This window comes from Scatophagus argus, chromosome 2, assembly GCF_020382885.2.
Source record: "Scatophagus argus isolate fScaArg1 chromosome 2, fScaArg1.pri, whole genome shotgun sequence".
NCBI lineage: Eukaryota > Metazoa > Chordata > Actinopteri > Scatophagidae > Scatophagus > Scatophagus argus.
In genome coordinates this window covers 22,801,581-22,822,313 of record NC_058494.1, presented here as the reverse complement: position 1 = coordinate 22,822,313, position 20,733 = coordinate 22,801,581, and the positions used below count along the sequence as shown (strand labels likewise).

The 20,733-nt window shown below is 45.4% G+C and overlaps 2 protein-coding genes across 2 annotated transcripts; both read right to left on the bottom strand.

Annotated features, from left to right (window-relative positions):
- Nucleotides 1-2,094: 2,094 nt before the first annotated feature.
- Nucleotides 2,095-6,120, bottom strand: actb1 (actin, beta 1). The gene is made up of 7 exons (XM_046371311.1): nt 5,967-6,120; nt 4,732-4,857; nt 4,384-4,623; nt 3,614-3,860; nt 3,304-3,495; nt 3,009-3,190; nt 2,095-2,762 (listed from the first exon to the last, which is right to left on the bottom strand). Exons 2-7 carry the CDS (start codon nt 4,852-4,854, stop codon nt 2,619-2,621), a joined length of 1,128 nt encoding a protein of 375 aa, XP_046227267.1. The 5' UTR covers nt 4,855-4,857; nt 5,967-6,120; the 3' UTR covers nt 2,095-2,618.
- Nucleotides 6,121-9,841: 3,721 nt separating this feature from the next.
- si:ch211-14k19.8 (mucin-5AC) lies at nt 9,842-20,187 on the bottom strand. Its single transcript, XM_046371297.1, has 11 exons — nt 19,697-20,187; nt 18,846-19,229; nt 16,522-18,483; nt 16,342-16,430; nt 16,196-16,254; nt 15,096-15,259; nt 13,644-13,809; nt 13,342-13,533; nt 11,509-11,730; nt 10,341-10,500; nt 9,842-10,234 (listed from the first exon to the last, which is right to left on the bottom strand). Exons 1-11 carry the CDS (start codon nt 19,737-19,739, stop codon nt 10,160-10,162), a joined length of 3,516 nt encoding a protein of 1,171 aa, XP_046227253.1. The 5' UTR covers nt 19,740-20,187; the 3' UTR covers nt 9,842-10,159.
- Nucleotides 20,188-20,733: the final 546 nt, after the last annotated feature.

Below are 20,733 nucleotides of genomic sequence, written 5' to 3'. Positions count from 1 at the left end.
CTGTCAGTGACGGACCAACTTCCTGCAGATCCAATCCGTTTATTTCCGTAGACTTCGGAAACGATCCCGTTCTGTGAGTCCAGGACCCCAAAAGAACTACTTTAAAAATATAATTCCTGAATTATTCAAATGATTATATGGTATTTAGTTTAAGTAATAAATATTGTAAAGAGATGGGAGAATTGTTGTGCACAAGTTTCTGTGACCTATATATATATATATATATTTTTTTTTAAGTAGTTTATAAAAGTTGCAAGCAGCGATTGCAAATATCAAAAGTAAAAGTACTCAGTTGGTAGCAGAATGACCCCTGTTAGTGTGATATTATTATTACATATAGATTACTGTGTAAGCAGCATTTTATGTTTTAAGTTTACTCTTTTAGGGGATTGCAAAGTTTTTTGTACTTTTGTAAATTACTATTAAATTTTCCTGTGGAGATATAAGGTATCATACAAAAGTGAAATAGGATTATACACTATAATCCAGTGTTAATTGGTCACATTGCTTAAAGTGTTAATTCCTCCATAAAAGTAAATATTTGTATGAGACTTAAATAACCTGCTTTTCAAACCAAAAATGACCTTGTTCGACTATGATGAATGAAGAAGCCCCTCTTTTATAAGATCTCAAAACCTGTGATGGTTATTTATTACAGAAACAAACTAATCCTGCAGTAGAATCCTGTACAGTATACTCCACTGAAACATCTACTGTACCTAATTAGAGATGATATCTTACACTTTAATGCACACTAAACCCTGGCCCAAGGCTGGCAAGGTTGTAATTTGCAGTTTGAATTTTTTAATTTTTTGAAACCTGTGCTCTCCCCTGCCCCCCTACATCAAAATGTCTTTTGGAACATAATATTTTTTTTTTTAACAAAAAAGATTTAAAGTGTGGTTGATAGTGTAAAACACATATCCTGGAACAATTACAAATTTTCTCAATTGTTTACATAAATATACTTGTACTTGAGACACAATGACCACAGCGTGTAGCTCATGCACCAACGCCCTGAACCACTTCTGCTAAACTACAAGCACAATTCCTGCTTTACACTCAAATTGCAGTTCTAAAACACACTTTTTTTCAAAACACTACACACAATTCTCTGCATTTGGCACAATTGTCATGAGGAAAATCTCTTGTTTTCACAAGGAACACACTGTCATTCAGAAGCTTAAAGTCAATTGTTCTACTGTGCACACTAACTCCTCACATGGGCAAACACTTGTCACACAGCTTTACAATTAGCAATCAGAGCTTTAACAAAGGGCAACATGTGAGCTCTTCTGTTTTGGAGCAACGGATGCCAACATTGGAAACAGAAACACAAACGCGTATACCTCTTGGTAGCTATGGAAGACGCATGTGGAGATACAACAGCTGATGCTTTTCATGGCTGGATTTGCCAGGCTAGGCGATACTTTGAATGTGATATGTGGACAATAAATCATGTGCAATAATGGGACAAATGGTCACACCAGACCTGCAATAATACATGTGTAGTAGTAATGGTGCAATAATCCTTACTCATGTAACACTACTGCTAGGATCAGTACATACATAGTTTCTTCCTGAAACAAATCGGTACAATAATCAATCCATCTACTAATCATAACTTGAGGGACTCTAGTGTGAACAGTCTTTTTTCTGTACTGTGTACAGCTGCAGGTACTTGTTTCCTGAGTATTTATTCTTTATGAATGCTCATCCTTCCCTTATCCTTGCATGCTTTGCACCCTCTATATCCTGTTTGCTGCTGTTAACACTGTAATTTCCTAGTTATGGGACTAATAAAGGATTATCTTATCTTATTGCCCCCACTGCTTGTGATGTGGATGAGGTGCTGTGGCCAGACCAAAACAGAAGAGAGGATGCAGCATGGCTGTTTTTTTTTTTTTTTTTACTGTAACAGTATACAGTAAATCCTTCTGTTGTTTTGCATGTAGTCCACTGTATGTGTCAACTTTGTGTTGGTTGGGATGTACACTGTGTTCATTGTTTTCGTGGGAAAAATAAAATATATATGTTACCATGCATTTGTGTGTTCTGAGAATGAAGGAATGAAGACCAAGCAGACGCACAAGATTCTCAGACGTGCGCTTTTATTGGGTTGTTTTGTACACCAGAGGCTTGAAGCCCCATGCACGATCCTTCTTACAAGGTAGAAGCTTTGTCTTTTGCATAATGACAAAAACAAACTGGACCAAGTATCGTATTAAGGCTGAAAGTACAAAAACAAAACAAGTTTCAGATTACATAATTTACATATTAAGCAATACTACAGGTCTGTTGGGCAGTGGGCCCACCAGAGAATAAACCTTCATAGAGGCAAATAAGGTGGTGAACAAACACATCTGGAATGACCTACACAAACACGACAATGGACATCATGTTCCTCACACATTCACACCGCCTTGGACACGCTCTGTACTTCCTGCAGAGTTTTCCCCCCATCAGGGGGCATGGTGCCATAGCCATAGTGATGAGGGAAATGGGAAGTGGTGTTGTGGGCTCAGCATACACCAGTGTGTTGGTGTAGGCATGTATGCAGAGCCAGTCGTTTGGGTTTTTAGCAGTGTGTGTTTTGGGGGAGGGGACTGACAGTCTGTTTAGAAGCACTTCCTGTGGACAATGCTGGGGCCAGACTCATCGTACTCCTGCTTGCTGATCCACATCTGCTGGAAGGTGGACAGGGAGGCCAGGATGGAGCCTCCAATCCATACAGAGTACTTCCTCTCTGGAGGAGCAATGATCTGCAGGGAGCAAGATAAAAAAAGTGAAAATTTTGAAGTAAATCAACATCTGTTGCACCCAGATCCTGCAAGTATTTCAAGTCTACAATTAAATGTAACAAAAATTGAATGACAAGCAACTGGAACAGAATACAGCATTAACCATGTTTGTCCACTGTGTGGCAGTAGAGGTAACGAGCTTTCTAGAACATTTGTTCCATCATTGCCTCAGGGAGGATATGAGTCTGAGCAATGAAGATGTTTTACCTTGATCTTCATGGTGGTGGGTGCCAGGGCAGTGATTTCCTTCTGCATACGGTCAGCGATGCCAGGGTACATGGTGGTACCTCCAGACAGGACAGTGTTGGCATACAGGTCCTTACGGATGTCCACGTCGCACTTCATGATGCTGTTGAAGGTGGTTTCATGGATACCGCAAGACTCCATACCTGTTAAGAGAGGGTGTTAAGAGGAATTTAGGATTTTGTTCATAAATATTTTAGAAAAACAACTCTTTCGTCTCATCTTTGCTGCTACAACCCCTTTGCTTTTCTTAACTTACCAAGGAAAGAGGGCTGGAAGAGGGCCTCGGGGCAACGGAACCTCTCATTTCCGATGGTGATGACCTGTCCGTCAGGCAGCTCGTAGCTCTTCTCCAGGGATGAAGAGGAAGCAGCAGTGCCCATTTCCTGCTCAAAGTCCAGTGCAACGTAACACAGCTTCTCCTTAATGTCACGCACGATTTCACGCTCAGCTGTAGGACAAAATAAGGACATTTTAAAATCATGTTCAGTCCCCTTCTACCGCCCCATTTAATAATTTCTCCATCTTTAAATACTAGCTTGCTTTGGATTCCTTGATTGTGTGCTAACCTGTGGTGGTGAAGCTGTAACCCCTCTCAGTAAGAATCTTCATGAGGTAGTCTGTGAGGTCCCTGCCAGCCAGGTCCAACCTGAGGATGGCGTGGGGCAGGGCGTAGCCTTCATAGATGGGCACTGTGTGGGTCACACCATCACCAGAGTCCATGACAATACCAGTGGTACGACCAGAGGCGTACAGGGACAGCACAGCCTGGATGGCCACATACATGGCAGGGGTGTTGAAGGTCTCAAACATGATCTGAAGGAGAAAGGAGATGAGGTGATGAGTCATTGTATCAGTGAGTCAAAGTGACACAAAGTAAGCTACTATGGGTTAGTACAATACAGTCAGATCAAGAAGAGTGCAGCACACTGGCCTGTTTTAATGAGTATGAACCATAAAAAAAACACCCCATACATTTTAGTTTGCTCATGTTGACTGTACAAGGAAAGTGCAGCAATCTGCTCTGTTGCATCATGCAGTCATCAGTGTAGTTAGATGGCCGTCATCTACTTTAGCAAGTCTAAAAACAGTGACCATGCTGGAATAAGTCATTCCTGATGCATCACAGTGCAGAGAGATAGAAACCTGAAGCATCCGCAGAGATGAAAAGATCAGCACAGGACAGAGGAACCCTGGAGGTCGAGGGAGCAGGGGGAAATGGACAGATTGAGCAGAAGAAGAAGAAATGCCTGAGTGGCAACATATGTTCCCGCTGCACGACCCTGCGAATGAGCCAAGTAGGTTTAATGACAGAAAAATGTGCGTCAACTCATGTTACCTGGGTCATCTTTTCCCTGTTGGCCTTGGGGTTCAGGGGGGCCTCAGTGAGCAGGACTGGGTGCTCCTCAGGGGCAACTCTCAGCTCATTGTAGAAGGTGTGATGCCAGATCTTCTCCATGTCGTCCCAGTTGGTGACGATACCGTGCTCAATGGGGTACTTCAGGGTCAGGATTCCTCTTTTGCTCTGTGCCTCATCACCAACATAGCTGTCTTTCTGGCCCATACCAACCATCACACCCTAGAAAGCAAACAGGAAGACAATTTGTTTTAAAAAAGTATTTTATTTATCTACAATATGTCTTAATTGCATTTTAATGATCTTTACAACATTATGATAAAACTCTACCTGATGCCTGGGACGTCCAACAATAGAAGGGAACACAGCACGTGGAGCATCATCTCCTGCAAAGCCAGCTTTGCACATGCCGGATCCGTTGTCAACAACGAGGGCTGCAATTTCGTCTTCCATTTTCTGGATAAAGAGGGAGGGGAGGGATGAAAAGTGTGAGTGGGGGGGGGGGCGCGTTTAAAACGGATGCTCTGTGACAGTCATTAGTTACATCTGGCAAACATCAACCGGGCTGAAGCCTTGTCATTATAGAGACTGGACGCTGGATGTCGCAGTGGCGCGGGATTCAGTCCAAATACAGAGCTGAGAAACAAAGGCGGTTTCTCCCTCGGTCTGGCCATGGCCATATAAGGCAAAAGTGAGAGCAGCTTAGAGACGACGGCGGCAGCCCGGCCCGTGAAGCCGCCCCGTGTGTCGTTAAACCTCAAATGACACCGACAGCCGGCCACTCCCTTTGACGGGATCATCGTGACTGAGTTAACCATCCACATATCGCCAACGTTTACTGTGAGAACGCAGTTTTAACAGCAGGGGTGAATCAACTTCCATCCCCCCGTCGTCATGTCACTCATCAGGTGTACAGTTATGTCGTGACCACCACAGTTACAAGGTTAGGCGGGGAGGAAAAACGCCAACTTCTGCCTCACGTTCGTTAGATTTACCGTTAATATGATTATCGATTAACTTGTAAGGTCACAGCAGTCTTTTAAGATCAATGCACGCCTACCTGCAATTTAAGTACAAGGCTTTTAAAATTAAATCCGTCTAATCTGTCAGCATCTGTCTGTGAGTGAAATCGGAGACGGCAGACTGTGCCAAAGCAGATGCTTACATGTAAGCGAGAAGGTCAAGCTGTTTAACGCAGTCAGATTTGGTAAACGAGGTGACAGCATGGAGAAGCCTGCTTATTTCACACTATCCAGCCAAAGCATGCCAACACTTAACCGTTAACGTTATTGGGAGCACCCCCCCGAAGCCATGACGGCCGGGCGTCTGGGCAAAAGAAAATGTCACGGATGAACAACGAATATCGGAAAACGTGACCGAGAGAAATCAAGTTAACAGTCCAAACGGCTGCTTCAACTCGAGGCAAGTCACAAAGCAAAACCGCTGTGACTTAACCGTCGGACTAAATTCATTTTCGGCGGTTTACGCATTACGTGTAAACATTAAAGAAAGGCACTTTTAAGCAGAAAGAGAAACGTAGGTCTTCATTCCGCAGTGGGTCTTACCTGTGTGAGGGAGGGTTCTCGGCTTACGAGGACTGTGACTGAGCGCTACACTCCGGTAGGATTTAGTGTCAGGACTTGACTGCAATGGAGGCCAATAAGTTGCAGGATTTTATCAGAGCTCGTGCTGCAGCCCCACTCCATAAAAGGAGAACTTTCCGCACGGCGCCCTCTGATTGGTTCTGCCGCATCCACTGGGTGTGGCGCATGCAGAAACGGTTCTGCGCTCTGACAAGGAAGAGGCGACAAGCGACATGAAAACTAACCTATTTACTATCAATACTATCAGTCAGGGGCCGTTCAGTGTTTAATAAAGCATATATTTTTAAATGTTTTCCTCCATCATCACCCCTGTGGTCGCAATGGGAATGATGGGAACGTGTGATACAGAGGTGGGCAACAACAAAACACCCAGCAGTGTCTGTGTTACAAAGTGAGTTATGTACTCTGTACTATTCTCTGAGCATATTTTGATGTTATTCAGTCTGTATTATTGTAGTTTAAGTCGTCCACATTGGGAAGGAGTCTGCATTTCCTGGCTGCACAATCTCCAAACCACATTCGGTTAATTTTCCCCATGCTGTTATCCTCTGCTCTGTCTTTGTGCATTGGAGGAAAATGTTATGCAGAACACAGATGAACAGATTCATTATTCATCTAATTCGAGTGGAGGACATTAGAGAATGCAGCAGAGCTGCACTGAAGACCGTGCTAATTCCCCCACTCTTGGCAGATGCTTGTGGTTAGTAGTGCCCAGACATGGAGGGTCTCAGGGTCACTGACAGCACTGTTAACACCACGACTGACACGCGAGCCCTGGCATACCAGTGCGTCACAAACGCCACACACACCCATGCAGAGCAGAGTGACATGTGGTCAAGACGGGGTATGTTTACAACAAACACTCAGGAAGCTGTAAATCTGTTATCTCTCATCACTTTGCTGGTAATGTTTAAGTGAGTGGAGGGAGCAGATTAGCCTTGCTTGTGTCATTGAGATGTAATAGACAGGTGTGTCATTTGCAGAACATATCTATATTTGGTGTCAAAATGCAACGGCGAGGCCTGTTACGAAATCATTATTCAGGAATGCGGCTCATTTGCATACGCGTGCACACACCTGCACAGGGACACACCTAAATGTGTCAAACAAGGGAACGCGTTGTTTGACACATCATACTTATTATATGATAACACATTTGGAGATCCTTTGGCGAAGCACATCTTATAAGTTGACCAAGAGACTAAGTGGGTTGGTCTGGGTGCTGTTTTAACTCAATAAGGGCACCGGACAAAGAGTCATAAACTTACACTAGGAATTCTCACTGACTCCATGTGTTCCTAATAAGGTTATATGAGAGCCGGCTCACCAAAGGAGACAGGAAGTAGGCTTCATAGCACTTTTCACTTCTGCAAATGCACGCAGGAAGTGACCACACAGGCCTACAAACACAAACCCCCCCATATGTCATTGGGTATGGAGCAGCTAGGAGCAACACAGAGGAGAGAGCTGATCAGGGAATTGGCTTTTCAGACTGGTATTATCCTACTCTAGACAGACACTAAACACACACACACACACACACACACACACACACACCAAGTATAGACCCAGGGCAGGACAACCATCCCTTTAAGAGTTCCTTTGGATGACGTCCATATAAGGAGATATTGGAGCTGGTCACATGGGGGGAAGAATGCGCCGCTCAGGTCATGTGACCAGTCTGAGGAAATGAATGAATCTCTCTTTTTAAGGCTGTGTATGTGCATGTGTGAGAATGTGTGTGCTGCTTTTTAAACTTGTCACTTTTCGCTTTGATTTCTGCATCCCCTCACACAGCACCCACTGGTTTATATCGAGAAAAGGAGATAACACCAACATTATTATTTCATTTGTTTTCTCTATTGCCTTTTAAACTTTGTACTCAGTAACTCCTCCCTGGCAGAAGTTTCTCAATGTTTCCTCTGAGCACTCATGCCACCCTCAAGCCATTTCAAAACTCGGTGGTGTGCGTGACTCATGCATGCATTACAACACACACACACATGTACGCGCTTCCCCGCATTGCTCACTCACACAGTCAGTGAAAACTCACGGCCTTGGCTCTCGGCTCTGACTAAGACCGTAAATGGAAGAAGCTAGCAGGTAGCCTCTGTCCACTTCTCACTCTGCCCTCTCCCTGTCTCTCGCGCTCTCTCTCCTTCAAACACACACTCCCTCTCTTCCTTCATTTCCTCTCTCCCTGAATCGGTCACTCCCTTTTTCCTTTTCCCAGGATAGGGACAATTATAGGATTGCAGTGTAAGGTTGGTGTACATATTTGCCCGTTTCACTTCCCAGTCACATTCCAGCTGGGTTTCGTGGAGAGCATTAAGAGAAGGTGTGGCTTGTGTGTCTGCGCTCGAGTGAGTCAGAGAGGAAAAAGGTATGCGAAATACTATTTGAAATCTAATATTATAGGAGAAACCAATTTTCAGACAGGCCCTCTTGCCCACCCCCCAAAAAAATTCTTCTTCAAACTGACAAGGACAAAAGAAAAAAGTGAACACATCTTTAACCATATGAGGCCTCTCAGGTAATCTGTTGTCTGTTAACTATTCCCAGAGAGTAAACATGGATTTGATTGCTGTGCACCACAGAGGCTGAGCCACGGCTCTTCTTTTTGGGTCCTTCTTTTTAGGCCACGGGGGCAGCCGTGGCCTAGAGGGTGGAGAAGCGGCTTGTGATCGGAGGGTCACCGGTGCGATTCCCCCACCGGACGAGCAGGAAAAATTTGGGTGTGGTGGAGTGATTAATGTGAAAAATGCCACCCCCCCTCCATTAGCCGGCTGATGTGCCCTTGAGCAAGGCACTTAACCCCCCAATATGCTCCCCGGGCGCTTGATGCTGCCCACTGCTCCTGTGTGTGTTTCACTGCATGTAATTTGCCGGGTGTTGCATGTGTGTGTTCATCTAAGGATGGGTCAAATGCAGAAGACGAATTCAGTGTGTGTATGTAAAAATATATATACTGTCAATAAAAGCTTATTCTTCTTCTTCTTGATAAAGTCTCAAAACTTAATGTGAGACACAACTTAGGTGATTGTGTGCTTGTACTGTGCAAATTCTTAAACAAATCTGTGATTAACAAAGTTATGTAGCGATCACAACTTGAGGCTTTTGGCTTCCCTGCAGACGTGGGGCTTTCGGAAGATAGTTTGGAAGTATAAGAAATAAATAATCCCTCGGGCAATTACCCTGCTGAATTCATAGGAAAAGAATGGAGTTGGTCGCTAATTGTTTTTCTTGAATTCTGTGTATTGTATTTGCCTGATGTCAGACTGAAATGTCAACTCGTTACTTTCCTTTTCTATCAGAATCAGTCAACTCAGAGCAGTGGGTGCATTCAAATGTCTGGACCTGTAAGTGTTGTTTTTATTAGAATATTCATACTTTAAATGGTGCTATGTGTATGTTAATAAACCTCCAAAGAAAGACTTTTCCCACCTGGCTGACATTAACACTTTGTTATAATGTTTTATAAAACTTGCTCCAACTTTGACTGCCTTCAAATGCAGGTTAAATATGTTTATGTCGCATGCTGTGTTGCTGCTCTGAAGCTGACAAATTAGTAGGTGGACTTTTGTCATCTTTCCCGCAGTTTCCAGCTTATTTGCTGGTCGTAGTTCGAATTCACTTAACAGACATGAGAGTGGTATCAATCTTAGCATGTCAGATTAATCCTCTGCTTCGACCTCCATCCATATCCTTCACCTTGACCTATCTTGTATTTATTGTTTTCATCTTTTTAAATTTCTCTGTCTTAATTTGTGTTTCACAAATAAACTGACCTCTTGTGGAGTGGAAAGCTCAGTATGTTTAAATGCACAAACACTGCATTTGTCTTTGCCCTGAGTAAGACTTAGGTTTATTAAAGCATTATGTAAGACGCCACAGACATTTTAGGCAGCCTCTTTGTTTCTCTGTCTTTACAGCATATCCTGCATCCTGTCAGAGTGAGCTTATAACAGAAACAGAAAATTCAAACCGGACAACGTAGCAACATATTTAACAAAAAATATACAGTAATATATACATTTACACTTACTGTTTTACAGGCTTTTCTTTCCAATCAACAACACAAAAAACACGTTCACAATGCAAAGACGAGCTGCAGATACCAGTGCGAGAACACACTTGATTCACTTCTGTGTTTGTCAAGCAGTCCAGCTCTTCCCCAGATCTACCAGCTCCATGCCCTCACAGTAGGACCGAGGCCTGGACACCCTCACCTGGTTTCACAGGGGAACAACACATATTCATATAATGCACACCAGATGTACAGCTTCCTCTCTCACTCCCCCTCACACACACACACACACACTGTCAGACACTCACTGTGGGCGTCCTGCGAGAGGCCAGTTGCTGCAGGAGTGGGAAGGGGGTCCACTGAATGGGTTCCACAGGCCAGCTACAGACGGAAAGGTCACTGGCCTTACCTGAATCCAACACGCCATCCCCCATGCTCATCTCGCTTCCCCTCCACGCATACTGAGAGCTACAGGGAATACAGAGTCAAGGAGTTATTTGCTTTACCTCTTCACTCGCTTGCTTGCTTTTGCTAAACAGAGTAACAAGTAACAAAGTAACAATGAAAATGATTATTCTGAGAGCGGATGGTGAGGTTGGTTTTACTGGTCTATCACTTTCATCAGGGTCACGTCAAGATGCAGGAAGCTGTTTAGAAAAAAGAAGCTCAGATAAACCACCACCTGCCCAGCCCTAAACAGCAGAAAGAGAAAGCAACCGGCTGATAAAACTAGTGAAGCATTAAGCAGCTAAAAAAGACCCAAAAAACAAATATTTCCCTCGGGGGTTAGAGGACACTACAACAGAGCTAAAAGGAATCAACAAGTTATTTGTCACTTGGGCAGAAACATAACTAAGCCACTTATGTGCCAATAATTTAATTAATTAATACAGTGTGCTAAAACGTCAACGTTGTGTTTCCAGCTTGTCCTGCTGTGCCCAAGTGGCAGGTTGTAGGCTTTCTTATACATTCATAGACGTTATGAAAAAAGTCATGTAAAGGTTGTGCGTCTAAATTCTCTAGAACTTAACTGGAAATCCACTTGCCTTCAAAGTATTCTTTATAAACCACAAACAGTTGCATCAGAGGAGAGCTGTGGTGCACCGCAGCCACTACGCTGTATGTTGCGTTCATGCCAGCGTGGAGCTGGGCATGTGTGCAGCAGGGAAAGGGTCTACCAAGGACCCATCTCTTCAAATCCAGGTCGTTTCCACAGACATCTCGTTCTGCTTACCAGAAGCAGGCTCAGAGCTGGACCGGGCTTTTGAAGCACCGGGCAAATTTGTTCTTGCTTGATCGTTACTTCCTTAATTGGTCATCATTTAAATCTGATGTTGCTTTGCACGGTGCGCACACGTACATTGCACGCATGCTGATGATATGTGAATTTCACCTGATGGCTGACAGACAGGTGGAGGAGGAGGACAGGCAGACAGTCAATACCTCGAACACTTAACCGTCCTTGTGTAATCTTACCTGTGGGGGTAGATTGTGTTGATGCGGGCTCCGTGGCTGGGGCAAGTTGAAGCAAGTGACAGCGTGTCGTCATGGTAACAGCAAGGGCGGTCGAGCGCCCGCAGGTGCAGTAACTCATCGGAGCGTGTAAAGGCAGGATTGTCTAGCGAGTCTGCTGATCCTGCCCACGAACGCAACCAGAACCGTCCTGACAGCTCATCAAAATGGTTGAACCTGCGATAGCTGCACACACACACACACACACACACACACACACACACACACACACACACACACACACACACCAAATCCCAGTGTGAGGTGAAACGTTCACAGGAAACTGACCCGCTTCAGTTTATTCAAGTGAAGATTTTTCACATTTGTTTGCAAAAATCAAGCAAAACTTAACATAATGTCTGGCAATTTCTTGATGACATGTCATGTGAAATGGATCTACGCACTTCTGCTGACTGAGCCTGCTGGAGAAAGTAAAGCTCAGAGTCCAACTTCCTCTTCGCTCAGCGCTGCTAAACCCACAGTGCAGAACTTTCACTGAGAGTGATTACACAAACACTGTAGGCTCTGTGACACACGACGCATGTGCTGTAACCGACCCTGTCGTTCATCCCTCTTCCAGCTTTGGCAAACCAAGCCCTGCTGCCTGATGCAAAAGACGTCGCTACTGGTGCGCCGGTGCAGGAGAGTCCCTGCAGGCTCCAGATTTAAAAACTCCAGCATACCGTGAAATGCACAGCGATTTATCTGGCGCTGAAAGGCTGTGTCAACATTGGGGGAACTTGTTTGGCAAAGGCTGGAATATGATGAATGTTCATTAATATGTTAAAGTCCCGCTCTGCAGGTTCACAGAGACACTGTGGATTAAAGGCTTAACTTCAGACTTACACTTCCTGTCTGGACTTTCTCTGTCTGAGTCCAAGTTAATCTCAGCAACAGGATGAACTGACCATGTCTCGTTAAGGTGGATAAACACCTCTGCCTTGTTGTTCCGCTCTGCAGTTTTAGGTTCAGACGGCAAAAACGTCTTGCCGAGTGCAACTTTAAGAGGCTAAATAAATCCCAGTGTCTGCACTGGCTGCCCACATCCTCGATCCAAAAAGCCTCAAGCTGATTTTCATTTACACACAGTTCACAGTATATTCAGCTTACAAGCCACAATATTCATATTTGTTGTTTACTAATGCAGTGACACATTTCCAAAGTATGACTACCTTTGATAGCAGTTTGGAAACATACTTTGAGGTGTGTAACAAAAATCTTGATCCATCATGGAAGCTGGTGAGGTCTGAAGTCCAGTCTACCAACACATTTTTTCATTCTCTTTCACTCTCCTTACACGGCAGTGAATGCGTCACGATACATATGACTGATGTTCACAAGGTCTGGATGGCGAGCATTTGGATTCAGCCAGAATGTTTGCCGAAGGACTACAACACAGCCTTTGTCTTCAGTGTGTAGTTCTACAGCCAGACTATGACACCTAGTGGACATCACTGTAATTACAATTACTGTAAATGCAGTTGAGCCCATCTCAGTGCCTGGGTTTCCCTTTCCGGATAACAACACATTATCTGTCCCAAGGTTTCTATTGTGTTATTGCCATGTATGTCATACGTCATGTTTCAAGTACAGAGTATTTACAGGCATTGAATGACAGGCATTTAATTGCATTTGATGTGGTATTTAAAAGGTCTTAAAAAGTCTTAGATTTAACAAGATGAAGCCTGCAGAAACCCTGCACATACTATTACTGTGCATGGTATGTATTAATCGTGTTGCAGGATTTATGTTGTGAGCAGTAATTTTACGAGTGCACATCACTGAGTCGGGACGTACCTGCTCCGTGTCTGATCTACTTTGGCCTGGATCAGGACGGCTCGGTAGCGTCGCACTGCCACAAACGCCAAAACTCCAATGACTGTCACCACGACGAGTAGGATGGCAAGACATGCGGCCACAAGTCGCCCTCGAGTCATCCTCACGTCACACCTCTGACCCATGTACCAGAAGTCCTCTCCTACAAGGCAGCTAATACACAAAACAAAAAGTCGCATACATGCACAAAACCTTCTTGGATGGGGGGGGGGGGGTAGATACAAAATTAGTGACCGAGCATGCGTGCCTCTGTGTGTTCTTACTGGCAAACTGGAAGCTGTCCCGGGTGGTGTGTGCAGATGCCATGTTGGTGGCAGTAGTCAGAGTGGCAGACAGAAGAGCAGCTGTAGTTTGATGTGCCAGGCTGGGACACACACTTGTAGCCTGCTTGGCACTGCAGTAACCAGTCACACACATCACCCTGCAGGCCTGGTGGGAAGACGCGTTTGAGGACGAGGCTGCTGTTATTCCACACTTTTATTATCAATCAATAAACAGATACATAAAAAAAAAACCCACAACGCTGCAAAACGAGACAGCTCACTGACAAGGCATTTCCTGCATCAGTGTCACGTGGGTTCTGCCACTGTTGCACTAGACCAGCAGCAGGTCCTGAGTCCAGTGGGGGAAGGGAACGTGAGCACAGATTCTGACTGATTCTCTTCTCACAAGCCACATGTCATGAGAAAACTGACTTTGTTCGAGACTCGTCTGTGCCTCAGCAACACGCTCTCAACAGATGACGAGATCGGCAGCGAGCATATTAAGTTACAAGATAAAAACAAGAGGCATAAACAGTAAATAAACGGTATGTAGTGTTGCATTGGTTTGACGCGGACAAGCAATAACCAGCGTATTTGATACCATCTCGTACCATCAGCACAGCTTGGAATGGGTCATCTTTTGTTATAGAGAATCTTTGCTGTTGAGTCTCTGTGGCGCTCACTCCCAGGCCTGTTTCAGTATGGTGTATCTACTGATGTAAATCTTCATAATTTGTAGTTGTAGTTGTTGTTGTTGTTTTTTTAAAAAAAAAAAGAGAAGGCAATGCTCAAAAATAGCTGGGCACACCAGTTTTTAGCAGATGTTTGCCAGACAGGAGTAAAAAGTATATTTGGTGGGGACTATTTTCAGGTGTGGATTAGTACAAATTTGATGCCCTGGTGAGCATTCACAGCAGCAGGGCAGCGTACGTGGAACTGACTCAGTATAAAGTGTAATGGTCATGTTCTGCATAATGACACCCAGTGCAACAGTGCGACCCATTTGTGGTTTTCCTTCCCAGACAACAATGCGACAGAGGAATAAAATTCAGCCACAGCCACTGGGCCTTTATTAATTTGTGATGGCAAACACCAAAAGTGAAAGAAGTGTGGGATGATCACATGCCTTAGTACCAAGTTTAATATTTCATTAAGGGGGGGTGCTTTAATCAGATTTCTCATAACTGGATTGTGAGCTTAACTGAGTCAATCTAACTAAGTTAGAATGTTTATATGAGTCCGCCTGGAATTGGGTTAATTAAGTAAGTGAGTTAGGAATGGAATCCTCCATACAGGTAAATAAAGCAGCAGTGGCTGACCACTCTCAGGAAATGAGGGCAAAGAGATGAAGCACAACTTGCGACTGAACTCGCTTTAAACCAACAGACAGCCAGGGGACCTCAAAAGTTAGTTATCTTTAGTTCTCTATGTGACATCTCGACCCGGGTGTACCTCCTAGAGTGATGTTAGTGATCTTGGACGATCTGAACCTTCTCCCCTCGCGGACAGCCTGAGCTAGTCCTGTTCGTTCCAACAGTGATGCGGGTCCAGTCCTGCTGAGCCACTGCAGAGCTCCCCTGGTTTTAAACTCCACCAGGCTCTGCACCGCATGGCCACTGGAACAACAGCAGAACAGCACATTCACCCGTGTGCCCGTCATGGGCACAACAATACTTACTGATGTTCTGAGGGTACGTCCAAAAAGACGCAAAGAAGACAAGAAAAATATTTTTACTGTATTTTCCAATATCTGCCTTTTTGTCCTAATCCAAAAATCTGGATATGACTGATATGATGAAATGATATGTCTCACTGCACAACACGTAACAAAATAATGCATTAATATTTTGCTTGTTTCATGACAATATTAAGAGTCTACAGCCATGCTAGTGGCTCTCAGACTGAACATGCTGAACATTAGCGCCTTGAGCCAAATGCTAAAAGCTAACCAAGGTACAACGTTACATTATGTTATCAATTGGTTATTCATCAATTTTTAACAGGAGAAATGCCCAATGGGAGCGCTCTAATCCTCACACCCACTACCCCCAGCATAATTATTGATATTATAATGCGATTATAATTCAGGTTTAAATGCTATAAGGATGAATACATCATTTTGAGGGTCTATTCTTTCACTGCTTGAGACTGACAGAAGGGTGGGTCTGAGAGGAAATGGTGCAATTAGAAACCGTCTATGACTTCTATGACTTCAGCACCACGGACAGTGCTCTGAATTGATCGATAGATGGAGAAGGTGGAAGTTGGAGGGTCACCAGATTCATTAGGATTCATCCTGGGGGGACCATGGATAACTAGTCCAGATTTCACAACCATGCTGTGATTGTTATTATTAGTTATTTTCACCTGGACCATATCGATGGCCCAGCTGACTGACTGACTGTACTCCATTTAGCTTAGTGGGAAGGAAGAAAAGCAGTTTAATTTAATGTCTACTCCTCTTACTTGAGTTTAATGTTAAAACATGAGAGGGACAAACTGAGGCCAACTGCAGCTCAGCCACAGTGCAGGTGTGCTCCACAAGGCCTCACCTGCTCCAGACTTCCAGCAGCCTGTTGAACCCCGGGGCTCTCTGTAGGTACGGCTCCACCTGAAAGACACAAAGGAGTGAGGACTTTGTGGCAGCTACAGAAGACTAAACGCTACACCTCTTAGTGTGTGTGTTCATATTGCTCACCCATGCAGTGGTGTCTTCCTCCAAGCCAGGAGTAAAAGCAGATCTGGTCTCTTCCACAATGATTTGCAGAAGAAGCTCAATTGACTCCACTGGGGAAAAAAAAAACAAGCAAATAATTAAATTACAGCAGGCCAAGACACTTCAACCTGATTTTTAATTACACACACATATGTGCAATACCTCTGATGGCTGCAGGCTGGTCTGCCACAATGTAGAACTTGGGTTTCTGACTAGTTGTGGAATTCTGAGTGGGTAAGGAGGTTGGAAGAGCAGGTGTGGTTGTTGTGTGGTTCTTCTGACTGGGATCTGGGACTGTCCAGGGTGGAGGTCGCCGTGGATGTCCAGCTGTGGGAGTTTGTGTAGATGTGCTGCCGTGAAACCACTGCCAAGACTCTTCCTCTTTTTCTACATCTACCTCCCCATGTCCATAATGTGATTTAGCAGGTGTGAGTGTGAGCTGAGTCTGCGCAGAAGTCGTATAGTCGTGCGACTGTTTGTGCGTAGGTGGGACATCAGTAGACGGCGGCAAAGTCAGGTGGCTTTGCGTGCGAGGCGTGTGTGAAGATTTGATCGTTGACGTTTGTGGGGGTGGTCCAGATCCAGTGGCAGCGGAGGGAACGGGCAGTGACGTGTGGGTGAGATGTGAGGTGTCAGAAAATATAGTGAGTGTTTGGAGTGCATGTGAAGGTGTGGGTGAGCGTATGGACGCCGTGGATGATACGTGAGGAGCGGGAGTCTGCGAATCTGCGGTTGAGTGGTCGCGTGAGGGCGTGTAAGTGGGACGCAGTGTATAAGTTTCAGTGTCAGCAGCGTTCTGGACTACATCCCCCGACGTCAGCGCGGCTCCGCGTGTAGAGGAAGACTCGGTGATGCCAGGCGAGGAGGAGACGGCGTTAGTAGTCATGTATGTATTAACAAAATTCCTCCGCGTTGCCGTTTGTGCCTCCTCTCTGCTCGTCTGTGGGGGGGATGTGTAAGGAGGCGGGGAGTGTGTGACGCTCTCTTTGCTTTGTGGAGAGCCTGTCTCACTTTCTGTGGAAGAAGTCGAAGAGTGAAGCGTTTCTGTGTTTTGAAATTCATCAGAGGACTCGAACGCAGAGGTTTGACTTGTAACTGATGCAGCAGATGCGAATGAGTCAGTTCGACTGACGCGTGGATGAAATGAAGCAGCCTCCGCAGTACCAACAGCAGTGTCAGGCCCTGTGATGTGGGTGGAGGATGAACGAATCCTGCTGGGGCCCTGCGAGGAGGAGGATGATGATGATGACGCTGCAGTGGGCTCAGTATCAGCGTGTGGACTGCTTGAGCCCCCCTGCTGTGGTTCAGTCTGTGATTTTAAAGGGTCGGAGGTGACGGCGGAGGTCAGATCAGCGTTAAGTCTGTCTGTGCTTCTCTGGTTCCTCCAGAAATGGGTTAGTTTGTCTCGGGGCGCTCGACTAACAGCTCCACCACGCGGGATTAGGATGGTACCACTCTTCCACGTTGTCCAGGAAGGTCGCTCAGGGGGAGAAGAAGTGAGACTTGGGATGTTAGAGCTGTACACAGCAAGGAGAGCTTCTGTGGTTATGGATAGTTTAGATGTCTGAGCGACTGTATTTGTGTTTATATCTGTGCCAAGAATGGTGTTGGAGCTGCTGGCTGTTGCATGTTTCTGTGCCATCTGGGCCAGAGGCAGCATGTAGCCAGAGTTTGTCTCAGTGTTTATTGGGTGTGATGTGTGAAACAGTGAGTCTGTACTGAATGTATGCTGAAAATAGGGGTGTGTCCTCCCTCTGGCAGGCATGGGGCCATCAGTGAGGTGAGCAGCTCCAGATGTATCCGCTCTATTGTTTGGTTCTTCCTCAGGAAGAGGGAGAGTTTCCCTATCGGCTCTCCCAGTCACAGTGAGTCCCTGCGGGGGTGAGGTGGGGTCCAGCGCTCCCTCGTCCTGAGAGGAGGGACTAGACGCAGACGGCGGCTTAGAACTCAACTCCTTCAGACCTTCGTAGAGGCGACCTCTGCCCTCTTCTGTCCCTCTCACCACCTCTTGACCGGCAGGAGCTGTGCTTGTAAAGCTGGTTCCTGTCTGAGACCGGCTCACAAGGTCTTGGTCTGAATGTGGGCTGGTGTGGTCCTCCGAGGAATTCCTCTCATCTTCCTGGACTAGATGACCAGGAACAAACAGAAAAACAGAGAGGCACAGGATGAGGAGAGACAGAGTGGAAACCACAACAGGCCTCTCATACCACAGCGAGCGTGATAAGATTTTTCCGACGGGCAGATTTACAGCTCACACAACATTTTGAACAACACGTTTCCACAGCACGTTTCAGCAGTTTTACTCACACACAATGGACCACAACAATTTCCACAAAAAAAAAAAAAAAAGAAAACACTTCTCATGTATTCACTGAGACGACAACAAATTATTTAGATCAAACTCTTGTGATCAGGGTGCAAGTGCAAACAAGTGGGCCACACTGACTCGATTAACTAAACTGGATAATTGAGTAACCGTATCTCACCGTAATAAGACAGCTGAACTGCATTTGAGGAGCGTCCTGCTCCTGTCCAAGAGAGGGTGGCTTTGTTTCCATCACAGCCGGATAGCAGCGCTGTACCCCCGCTCTCCAGGACACGATCTTCCTCATTCCAAACACAGCGCACAGATACGTTTGAACCACTTTCCAACAGCACAAGCTTTAAAAGCACCAGCCGACGCAGAGGAATATCTATCATCCAAGTGCAAACTGAAACTGGTTTGGTTTCGTCAGGCCGGTGGCTCGAGACGTTGAGTCTGTTGGTGTCGGTAGAAAGGACAGGTAAAGTGAGATTGATGTGACCAGCAGGCTTTTGGTCCAGGCTGACATTTCCTCCGCAGTGGTGGTGCGACAAGGCCAATGTTTTATCTGGGGAAGGAAAACAAGATGCTGGTGAAAGAGAGAATCTCTCCAGCACTGATCTCCTAACCTCTCTGATGTTGTACCAACCCATTTATTAAAAAAACAAACAAAAAAAACCCATTTGTGGACATTTAAGCTGTGGGCAGCTCAACCAAAGCTGTATTTTTCATTCTCAGATAATGTCATTTGAATGTCATGAGAAGAACAAAACATAAACAGAAGATGAGATACATAAACCCCTTTGTGTAACATATCACAGCTCTTTCCCCCTTCTTATACTTTTAATCATCTCATATTCAGATTTCAGATTTCCCCAAACTACCTGACTTCATATTGACAACAGAGCAGCACTATCATGACTTAACTTAAAAGCAGCAGATGATGAAGACACAATTTCAGATAGAAATGTCCTTAATAAAAACCTCAGTGATTACAAAAGGAGCCCATAATGAGAAGGAATCCGGGATCCTTACCTGTTGTGATAATAAAAAGCAACAGACAGGCGTGGAGCTGCATTTCCAGTCCTGAGACATTTCACTGTCGGAGACCCTGTTAATCCCAAATCCATTCAGATTGTTCAGGTTTTACAGTCTCTGTGCGTTATGCTGAGGACGAGCGAGCCGCGCAAAGCGAAAACTGATCTGCAGTTTTCCTGCGGGCAGTCCCAGCAACACGGACAGGCGTCAGAAACTTTCCTCCTCCATCATTTCCTCCGAACGGAAACCGCTGTGCTGTCAGGGGTACAGCGCCACACAGCCACCTAAATTAGACACACGTGTGTCAGCCAGTGTGTGCGTCCTGCCTGTAACGTGGGATGGACAGCGAGACGGCGGGGGACAGAGTTTTACACCGCCCCCAGGCCGTTCCGTGCGCTCGTTTGAGTCAATTGGCATCTCCAAAGATTAGAGGAAGGAATCCAGTGATCGCGGCAGGAGCTGCTTTTTACAAAGCTCCTAAACGCTACACAGGAAACCCTTAACCACAGGAGGCTTGAAGACATGAGAGGACGGGGGCAGTTCATTAGTGCTTTTACATTTACACCCCACTGTGCGTCCAACAGGGAGCGTCGGAAACGTTAGTTACGTTAGTAACCCACACTCCTATGAGTGAAGGCGCAGCTCTCAAATGCGCAGCTCAGTCAAAAGGCGTCATGCGAAATGACGTATCACAGATGTAGGCTACAGCATGTTAGAAGATCCAGGATTTCCCATGGTTGCACGAGGGCTGGCAACAAACAAACCAAACAAGGCTGATCACTCTTTAAGGGTCCAGCAAAGAACAAATTAGAGATCTCCAAATGTCAACAATGCCAAAGGGGAGAAAGAGGGAGAGTGGGCACATAGCAGAAAACCTCCTCATTCTGCACAGACTGAGCCACAGAAACAGTACCTGCATACTGAAGAAAAGCTGGAGGCGGATAACCTGAAGGGGCAGTCGTGGATCAGCGGTTAGGGTGTCGGACCCGTAACCGGTGGATCGCTGGTTCGATTCCCCGTCCCGGTGTCCATGG

Bases quoted from the DNA above. Each gene is read 5' to 3' on its own strand.
- si:ch211-14k19.8 (XM_046371297.1), bottom strand. From the start codon at position 19,739: ATGCAGCTCCACGCCTGTCTGTTGCTTTTTATTATCACAACAG. The intron at 16,431-16,521 runs GTATTGCACATA...TTTTTTCCCCAG, and splicing joins CCAGCCTGCAGCCATCAGAG to TGGAGTCAATTGAGCTTCTT. The intron at 13,534-13,643 runs GTAAGAACACAC...TTTGTGTATTAG, and splicing joins GGACAGCTTCCAGTTTGCCA to CTGCCTTGTAGGAGAGGACT.
- actb1 (XM_046371311.1), bottom strand. From the start codon at position 4,854: ATGGAAGACGAAATTGCAGCCCTCGTTGTTGACAACGGATCCGGCATG. The intron at 4,624-4,731 runs GTAGAGTTTTAT...TTTGCTTTCTAG, and splicing joins TTGGACGTCCCAGGCATCAG to GGTGTGATGGTTGGTATGGG. The intron at 3,191-3,303 runs GTAAGTTAAGAA...CTCTCTTAACAG, and splicing joins CTTCCAGCCCTCTTTCCTTG to GTATGGAGTCTTGCGGTATC.